The sequence below is a fragment of the Rhyacophila brunnea genome, unplaced genomic scaffold (assembly GCF_057557595.1).
Source record: "Rhyacophila brunnea isolate RB1 unplaced genomic scaffold, BYU_Rbru_1.0 scaffold_9, whole genome shotgun sequence".
Lineage (NCBI taxonomy): Eukaryota > Metazoa > Arthropoda > Insecta > Trichoptera > Rhyacophilidae > Rhyacophila > Rhyacophila brunnea.
In genome coordinates, this window is record NW_028233361.1 from 21,227,051 (window position 1) to 21,237,548 (window position 10,498).

Genomic DNA, 10,498 nt, shown 5'->3' on the forward strand with positions numbered 1-10,498 from the left:
TATTATTAAAATTTAGTTTATTGAGTTATACGTTTTTTACCGTTTATATTTTTGACTTAGGTATTCATAGTTTTAATATTTTTATATATATTTTAAAAAACAGCGATTTTTATAAAAAATATAAATGTGTATAACTTGAAATCCGTTTTATTATTATTATTCGACCATGTCCACATATAAATGATTATATGTGCCTCCACAGAGTAGAGGTTTGTATTAACACATTTTGTTTTTACGAGAAATGGATGTCAGCCACTTGCTCAACCTATTAGGTCCATACTCTGACTCATACATAAATTGAAAAACAATATAAGTACTTGTCAGAACCAGGATTCGAACCTGGGACCCACTGCGTTATAGTCCAACGCTTAAGCCACGCGGCCACCGTGGGTGTTAACCTTTTTATTTGGTTACATGTAAGTTGTACGTATGCAGTTCATCGTGGGACACTTATTCGTGCGCCGCAGTACGTGAAACATGAGTTCGTATAACATTTTATCAAATGACGAGTTCTTTGTTGAACATTTCACCGTGGAATATATTTGTACGTATCTTAAAAAATGTGGTGATAGTTTGCAAATAGTACTGTTCCAATAATTAGATTAACCCCAACGCAACCTAAACTAACCTAACCTAGCCTAGTAAAGACATCTCCACATGTTATAACATACGTACAAATATACTCCACGGTGAAATGTTCAACGAAGAACTCATGTTTCACGTACTGCGGTGAACTGTTTACGTACAAATTTCCGGATGCGTTTTTATTTATATACACCACTGCACATGGAGGTACTGAAGTATGACTATATTCTAAAACATTAGATGGAGAGGTTTAAAAGAATACTATTTTATGTAAAAAAAATACTTTATCACCAAATGTTTAAAATAAATATAAAGGATAATAAGGCTTCAAAATTATATAGATAGATTATCTACAACTTTCAAGGAATGTTCAGGCTAATGCTTTGAAAATACCATAAAATCTCCATTTTGACCTACATGGCGCATGTGGGCCCATGTCTAATTCTTGCCAGATATGTATCAGATTTCTTTCCACAGAGATTGCATATATTATATTATTTTACCATAAATAGTTTACCATACTAAATAGAATGCATTGAAAATTAATAATTTAAAAAAATTTCTGCTTGTAAATAAAAAATACAAATACCAAAAAACTTAAACAATAAACCAAAATTCAAATTTTCAACATTATTATAAATTTGAATTATTGATGTGTATTTTAAAATGAGTGTTCGTATATTTAAATGTACATACATATATTTATATACATGCTATGCAAAAAATCAGTGCGACACAATATGGCACCGTAAATCTTCAGCAAACTTATTATAGTCAGGTAGGTACAAGTGAGGGTCTGCCAGTCTTGATTGATATTTTAAGTATTTCATATTAGAAAACAGAGACTCACAAGAATAAGTCGTAGCATATTATGAAGATACTTTTTAATGCACATTGTCTTAAATTAGAATAATTACTATTCTTTTTGACAAAATTCGAAGACATTTTATCATTAGGTAGGTATAGTGTGCTTTTAATACAGTATCATTTTGTAGATTTATTATTTGCAATTCTAGGTCTTCGGTATTACTTATTTCAAAATATATTGAAAACATATTAAGTATATATTTTCAGTAATATTAAATGGATTTTAAATCTTAACCCTGGTTTTAATAACATAAATTCCTCAAATCTAGAAGAAAACTCTACTATGGTAGTATCCATAATCTTTATATTATATTATAATGTACAAATAAAGTTTTCTTCCCCCAATTTCTCAATAATATGTTTAAGATTTAGGAAACGTATTATTATATATTATATTATTATTAGTTTAATAAAACGAAAAAATTTATAGTACTTTTTTCACTTTTATTATTTAAATCTGGACCGGTTTCGTCCGCCTTAGAAGGATATTTTCAACTATATAGTTATGTTATGGCTCAAACTGGACTTTCGAGTGTAATATTTTTCACGGGACCACCCATTGAATCTTGATTAATTGATTGATTACAAACCCATTTTTTTCTGGCGCACATAACTTTTTTTCTCTCACGAAATTCAACTTGTTAGTGGAGTGACTAGTATTTTAATTTGATGGTACCTTGAGGGCGCATCGAATATTCTCCAAGGGCGCACCAGGCTTAATAAAATACTATTTTATGTAATAAAAATACTTTACGTAGTCATTGAATGTTTAGCGTAAACATTATTAAATAATGGGACTTCACAATAATTATAAAAATAGATTTATAAAGTGTTTAAGGAATGTCCAGACAAATACTCTAAAATACCATACACACTCTATTTCGACCACGTGGCACACGTGGACCCATAAGATCCAAATACATTATGATCACGTCACGTACTATCACATGATAATACGGCGACAAATTTAATCTATGGTTTCGTCATTCCGTAGAATATAATATTGAATGATCACTTTCTATATAAATTCAATGATGTAGAGTGCCAACTCTAATATATTAGTAGGTATTTTGAATTATTATTCATTATTCATGGTTACTTCAATTAATTTACAGTATACAGTTTTTACGTATGCGTTCATTAACAATATGTAATATTATATTTCTTCCATAGATATTGATTTCATAGATAATATTTTGAACATTGAAGTTAAACGCCCTCCACCGAAACCCGCCCCGCACCATACTCGGTCTTAATCGAGCGTATCGCGGGACCCTACAATTGGTGATGTGAAGCATCTGAAATGAAAATTGACTGGGAGTGTCCTGGGAGAAGATGCCCAAGTCTTAGGTTAGGCTATTTTTATTGAACAGAACTCAAACTGCAGACCATTGATAATGGACATTATTCTAATAGAAAATTCATTGTACCAACTACTAAAAACAAAAAAACACTTGAGCCGATAATGTGGAGGCATGTAAAAAATGATAAAAAAATGTTCATTTAGTCATGCGGATCTCGATGCAGCGCGGTACGCGTGAGGTGACCCCATTGTTATTCTGGTGATTTCGGCAGATTTTGCTATATTGTGACAATGTTCGTTTAAAGGTTCAAAATATGCTACGGCAGGGATGGCGAACCTATGGCACGCGAATGTTTGTTCGAATGGAAGTGATAACTGACAATGTTCGTTTAAACGTAAAAATGTGCTACGGGATGGGAGCATCAGTCTGGCCATATTTAAAAAAATAAAAAAACGATAACACCTACTTTTCCCCGTAGATGCTGTATATTGTGACAGCATGTGACAGCACATAACGTCATCGTACTGTATTTGAACCTTTTAAAGACTGTTTGCTATCTCTATTTTATGTTCTTGTAAAAAAATAAATAGCTAGGTACCTAAGTAATAAAGATTTTTCATATTTTTAATAAAACGTGGTTTTCTTTTTTGCAGCTCCATGCGTGGCAACATGTACTGCATTTTGCACCACTATGGCGCGAGTAGGAACTTGCATCGGTAATACTTGCACGTGTGCTTGATTTTGAATTGTAATAGTACCAGAATTATAGTTCGAGTTGAATTATACAACTACTATTCTTTTTATAGTATGGTTAATGCTGTAATGCTGTGAATATTTAACTAATAAAATGTAACAATACAAATGTCAAATAATAAAAATTTCTTCAATTAAAAAGTGTCGTTATTAGTCTTCCCCACTTTAACATAATATTTTTATAATATTGATACCTGGATTTGTCGTGTATGGAGGCCTACTCCTTGTAGTCGGTCGGGTGACCAAAGAATTGCCTGCCAAATTCATGTTTTACGAGAGTAGATAATCCTCGATAGCTGTTTATTTCCGTTCGATCGACTATGAGCATGTCTTAACCCAGTGTTTCTCAAACTTTCGACATCTGTGTACCCCTTCTATAATTTTCGTAACACTGAGTACCTACCCCTCGTCAAAAAAAACTGCATATACTTTAATAACAATTTAAAAAAAATCCTTTTAGGTACGAGTACATAAACAACAATAATAAACGAAAAATAAAATTCATTCATAATAAAATATATTATACATATCATTCATTATAATCAATGAGAAAGATGAAATTGTTTATGTTGAGACAGATAGATCATCATAATTATTTCGTTCCCTGCTTTTAAATTATAATCTGAGATGTGGTTCCACATCCAAAAGCCTGTTCCTTTTTGTTGACTACAAATCTACAAATGCTGAAAAATCAACTTCACATAGATATTATAAAGTTGGAAAAGGCAATATGTATTTCAAGGCTTTTTCTGGTAAAACTGGTAAAACTACACATGTTGCATTTGCAATCAGAATAATGTTAAAGTACACTCCTTATATTTATCTGTCAATAATCCGTCTGAAGCTAATTCCAACAATTGTTCTTCTTCCGCATGGGATAAACCTTCTAGCATGGATGTTGTATTGTATCGAAAAGGCACCCCTGAAAATAGATTTCATCATAGCAATAGGAAAAGTTCAGAAATATGCAGCTCCCTGTTAGTTGAAGTTGATGAGACGATCAGCGGAAAAGACTACATAATTATATGGTCTGACTCTTGTCCAGGCCAATATAAGGTTTTTTATATGATTTGTTTATTTTAATACCTAATTTTTAATGGTTATTTCACTTGTTTTAATCATAAATTTCCCGAAGTTGGCCGCACTTACCTAGTTTCTGACAGAGACTTTGGAAGAATTGAGCAGGTTCTACGGAAACATGACACCATCTATGTAAGTACCAGAAAAGTATCAGGAAAAAATTTTCTCGATGGCTAGCAAGAATAATAAGGTAATATGGGTCAACATTTTCGTAAAATCAACAATCTACCTGATAAACTTCGTTTGATCAATAGGAAGAAGGATGAGCTGAATGAAAAAGTGAGGTTTAGGGGTGGCATTAAGTGGATTAAAGTGAAAGAGTATGCCTCATATCACTACAAAGAGTCATACGACAAATCGATGCCTTTCAAAAAAGTAAATATATTAAAGAACACGAAGATAACAGAACCACTCAAGATGTCCAAATTGAAAGATTCGGTGTGAAGTATGGAAGTCTTTCAGACGAAAAAAGTATAAACCTCCAGGAGCAACTTCGGTTTGTAAAACCGGAATATCGATATTACTTTGAATCTATTATAAAATGATAATTATTTTACATTCTAATAATAATAACCATGTATACAATTTTTTCATTCATGCACATTATTTTTTTCAATTAAAATGCTATATTCAATAAATAATCCTTTTCCTATACTAACACCAATTTGTTTTATTATGTTATTTTCTCTAGTGGATGAAGGTGTCATGCACCTGCACGTTTTTATAAATAAATTACACATTTGAAGTTTTTAACAAACTATTTTTGACGCTAGTAAAATTGTATGATCCTTAGTTACCACTTGAATACATCACTAGTTAAATTATCCTCAACTAAAAAAAAATTCATCAAAAAAACTTTGACCTTAATTTACTCAAAACTTTGATTTTGTTACATAACTCCTTCATCCACTTGTGTCTTCAATAATTGTAAATGTGAATTAAATAAGAGCGCACGCGGTTTAAAATCAAATTAATATTATAACCTGCGTGATGCGACCCTAAAGGGTTACCCCCGCGAGCATGTATGTATAAACATAATAAATTCTCTATAACTTCTTAGTTAGAATCAGACTTGAGAGTGGATCTACCGTTTGGGCCCCGCATCAGTTGAAGTACGGTCTTATGGTGGAGAGAGTCTTAAAGAAATTTTTGTGACTCCTTTACTTTCAGCTGTATAGATATTATCCGTGGCTCTATCCGACTGACTTTCTCTTAGGTATGCTTACATACTGTAGCTTAAAATTTAGAAGGGATCTTTATTTAGCTACAAATTTTTTCCAACTTATACGCGGCGTAAATATAAACTCTACCATTCTTGGTGGTGTTGACGTGTGTGTCTCTGATAAATACCTTAGGAATCGAGGGCATCCGTTGTTTGTTCTCCCAAGGTGCAGAACTAACCTGCCATTATCTTCTTCTTCTTCTTTTTTCACCCTGTCACGTCCCAACATTGGGGCATAGGGCAAGCACAAGTTGGCGCCACTTCCCTCGGTCCATCGCCAACTCCTGTGCCTCCCGCCATGTCAGACCTGCAGCCCGTAGGTCACTTTTGTAGCATAACTGCAGGGTGAGGGAGGGCCGGCCACGGCGACGGAACCCTTGAGGCTGTGCCACAAGGGTACGAAGTGCCGCACTCTTTGGCGGCATCCGGAATACATGTCCCAGCCACGTGAATCGTCTCTTCGTGATAACTTCAATCACCGAAGGCTGTTGTGTCTGCTCACGAACTCGGATGTTTGTAACGCGGTCGTCCCAATGTACCCCTAAGATTCTGCGGAGACATCGATTCTCAAAGCTCAAAAGCCGAGACTCTTGAAGCTTAGTAAGATGCCATGTCTCACAGCCATACAGGAGCACAGGTAGCACGTACGCGTTAAACAAACGACATTTGGTCCTCACAGAATACAGCCTTGACCTCCATGCGACTCCAAGTTGGTTGAACGAAGATCCCGCCACACCCATGCGGATTCCAAGCTCACTAGAAATACCACCATCACCGGCAACCGTGGCACCCAAGTACCTGAATCTGGACACCAGCTCGACGGGCAGACCAGAAACCCGCAGAGGAGTGTCGGCGTCGATGCAAGCAGCACTGCACATGGATTTGGTCTTAGCGGCATTCAGATGAAGACCCACACGCATCGAGTTCGCGGCTAGCCTGTTCACGGTCACCTCCAACCTCTCGATCGTCGAGTCAAACACGACTGCGTCGTCTGCAGACTCCAAGTCGCAAAGTCTTTCTTCGCATAGATCGCTTGTGTCACCATGATGTAGGCGTATCCCACTGTCGGGGCAAACCGTCTTACGCATTATGAAATCCATCATGATGATTAAAAGAAAGGGCGCAAGTACACATCCTTGCTTGACTCCTGACGTGATTTCAAAGAGGTCAGAGGATGTTCCGGCTGCTCTCACGCGACACTCTGTATTGGTGTAGAGAGCACTTATCACGGTGACCAGTTTCCGTGGGACACCATATCCTAGCAGAATTTGCCACAGAGATTCACGATGAGGACTGTCAAATGCCTTTTCATAGTCCACGAAGCAGCAGGCGACAGGTATATTCATCTCTTGGTACTGTTGCAGAAGGCATCGGAGAGTTGAAATATGCTCTGAGCAGGACTTCCCCGGGACAAATCCACTCTGCTGCGCACGTAAAATGTCCAACATGGGACTTCTAATCCTGTACAGGAGAATCTGCGCCAACACCTTCCCGGGAACGCTGAGGAGAGTGATTCCTCTGTAATTATTACAGTCTTGTGGGTTACCTTTTTTGTGCAGAGTAACAACGGTACCATCCCTCCAGGCTTTGGGGCACTGCTCCCTTTCCCACACCTCGTGCAGAAGGTCACACAAGGACGGCAATACAGCGCTCAGTCCGCAGAGCAGAAATTCTGCATGGATGCCATCATCTCCAGGAGCTTTCCTGCGCTTCAGTCTTTTGACAGTCTCTTTAACTTCAGCAGTTGTCGGAGGATCTTTGCAGAATTCCGATGCAGTAGTGATACCAAGGGTGGTGATCTCCGACGAAATATCGAAAGGATGCAATGGAGGTGGGCGATTCAGGACATCACTGAAATGTTGGCGCCATAGCTCCTGGACCTTTGCAGGTTCAGTGACTGTCACTCCGTCAGAGTTGCGTAATGCAGTGACCACTGGACGTTTCTTACCGCAAATTGCTATGGTGATGCGGAAGAGAGCACTTGGGTTATTCTTGCAGGCAGCAGATTCCACATCCCAAATGAGGTCATCCAGGCGTCGGCGCTTATCGCGGCGGGCAGAACGCTTTACCACGCGGTCCATTGTCTGGTATTCCGCGCTGCGCTGTGAGTCGTATGTACCTTTGTCTCGCAATTCTTTCATGAGCTTCCTCTTCTCAATCATCTCCCATGTATGAGGTGACATCCAGTCCGGCCTGTGCGTATGCCGCTCTCCTAAGGCAGTAGTTGCGGAGCTCATTATAGCATCCCGGAATAATATCCATTTTCCTTCCAAGGGATCCGAGTCGATGGAGGACGTGAGAGTTCTAGCATCATATAAGCGCTTCTGCAGCTCCAGCTCATAGGTTGCACGCACACGGGTACTTTTCAGTTTTTCCACATCGAGTCTGACCGTCCGCTTGGGTTTTGGGACTCGTTTGAGGTCTATACGGGATTTCCCGACCAAGAGTTCGTGGTCACTGTAGATGTCTGCACCTCTTTATGTCCGCACGTCTAGCAGTTCATGTCGGTATTTCACTTTGACCAAAATCTGGTCGATCTGGTTTCTTGTATTACCGTCTGGCGATGTCCATGTATATATGTGGATGGTCTTATGAGGGAAAAGACTACCACCAATCACAAGACCATTCATTGAGGCAAAATCTACCAGACGGGAACCATTATCGTTCATTTGGCCAAGACCATGTTTTCCCAGCACAAAGGGTCCACGCGAGGGGTCAGATCCTACTTTGGCATTTAGATCACCAAGGATAACTGCATGATCACAGCTGGGGATATTTCCAGCGGCTTCCGCCAAACTTTCGTAGAATGTATCCTTATCTGCATCGCTAGCAGCCTCTGTGGGAGCATAGCACTGCAGAAAAGTGATGGAGCCCGACTTGGCCTTGAAAGTAGCACGGAGTAGACGTTCGGAGATAGGTTCCCAGCTGGTGAGGCACTTGCAAGCTTCCTTGGACATCAGCAATCCGACTCCACTACGTCGCAATGTGGCGTGTCCGGAGTACAATAGACGAAACCCACGAATAAACTTCTCGCCAATGCCAGTGAGTCGACACTCACTGATCCCGAGAACATCTAACTTGTATTGAGAAAGTATTTCTGTTAGATGCTCGGCCTTTCCAGGGACATTTAGAGTACGGATATTGTAGGTTCCAAAACAAAATCGTTTACCGAAATCAGGCGAGGTCGTCAAGATGGAAACGGGGGTCCGAGGCTTCCCTGTGCTTGGATTAATCTGTTGTTTTAGGGTGTGCAGGTGATCATCCCACAGCACCCGAGTTCACTGGTGGGGCTGCCACCTTAGGGCCCGTGAACATGCCCTGGTTTTCTGTAGGGGTTTTCCTTCCCGTAGCCAGAATGTACCAGTTTTTAGGCGCTGGTGATTCGCCTTGCACCCTCCTCTATCTGTTACAGCATGCTGCATTGCCTAGGGACCCCCACGGAGAGGTTAGAGGTAGGATTTCGTCGCTATAGGATTGGTTTCCCGAATATCCGTTTTTGTCGTAATCGACCTCTTAATGCAGAATGTTTTTTTGTATCTAATTGGACGAGAACCATCCCTTTCTTTAAATTACTTTGTAATGGTAATGAATACATCATTCATATGCTGTAAAAATAACAATTTAAATATCTCCATGTATTTAAATATAGGATTATGAAATTTGTTTTTCGTCTCCTGAACATTTGGTCTATTCGGGAAACCAATCCTACAGCGACGATTTGTTGGCAGAGCTATCATGGATAGTCGACATACTCAGCATTTCAAATGGAAACACACCTGATCTGGCATCAAGGCATACCCCACTGAAGTCATATCAACCTTTGGCCCCTATATATATCACTAAAACATATAAAATTATATTTACTTATAAACATTTTTTCCTCAAAGGGGTGGATTTTTTGACTTTGGTTATACAGTGGCTTCTTACGTATCATTTTTGCGACACAGTAATTTGCTTTGTCTTGAGTAATTAAGGGAGATCCGTGTCGCTTTTCATCTTCACAAAACTTGATCGATATAATGACGGCGCGACGCGTCGGTACAAACTAAAATCGTGGACCAGGAGTGGTAGGTGAGACGCTCTGTAAAGCCTCAATTACCTTGAGCTTCTTTACGAACTGTTTATTGGCAAATTTACAATCTGCCTGTAAAGTCGCCCAGTGTAATCATCGAATAAGCTAATAAGCAGGTTGTAAACACTCTACCGAGAAAAGTTGAAAGCCGGTCAACTTTACACGCTACACGCCGGCGTGTGGGCCTACTGCGTCTGCGCAGTAGAGCGCAGTACTAACCTCCCGGTAAAAATACGAACTACATTCCGTCAAAATAGTCGCTGGCTTGTGGCTTCTCAGCGAATGGAAAGTTTTGTGTGTAATCATCAAATCCAAGTAGCTGAATCGCTCGCTTTTAAATTCGCCAATAAACAGCTCGTAAATAAGCTCAATGTAATTGAGGCTTAAGACGAGGGTTCATCTTTAGTTTAATTAATGCATTTTGTTTCCAACCATTCAGCTAATTTTTTAAATGGAAAAACATTTTCTAAGTTTAGCTTAGTTTAAGTACTTACGTGTAGCTATTTTTATATACCAAATGATTCTCCTCTAAAGTAACTGCCGCCACCAAGCGACGCTCAATCTGCTTACCCCCACGGGACGTCACTGGATAGCAACACGCAGCGTCGTATGAGA

At 38.8% G+C, this 10,498-nt stretch overlaps 1 protein-coding gene across 1 annotated transcript; it reads right to left on the reverse strand.

Annotated features, from left to right (window-relative positions):
- Positions 1-4,297: 4,297 nt before the first annotated feature.
- On the reverse strand, positions 4,298-8,768 carry LOC147063385 (uncharacterized). Its single transcript, XM_085960037.1, has 3 exons — positions 8,366-8,768; positions 7,385-8,278; positions 4,298-4,431 (listed from the first exon to the last, which is right to left on the reverse strand). Exons 1-3 carry the CDS (start codon positions 8,766-8,768, stop codon positions 4,298-4,300), a joined length of 1,431 nt encoding a protein of 476 aa, XP_085816163.1.
- Between the last annotated feature and the right edge of the window lie 1,730 nt (positions 8,769-10,498).

What these genes read in the sequence shown, in the direction of transcription:
- LOC147063385 (XM_085960037.1), bottom strand. Translation starts at nt 8,768, where the DNA reads ATGTCCAAGGAAGCTTGCAAGTGCCTCACCAGCTGGGAACCTATCTCC. An exon ending in TACATGGACATCGCCAGACG is followed by an intron (nt 8,279 to 8,365) that starts GTAATACAAGAA and finishes AAAGAGGTGCAG; the next exon opens with ACATCTACAGTGACCACGAA. An exon ending in CCCCAAAGCCTGGAGGGATG is followed by an intron (nt 4,432 to 7,384) that starts GTACCGTTGTTA and finishes ATCTATTTTCAG; the next exon opens with GGGTGCCTTTTCGATACAAT.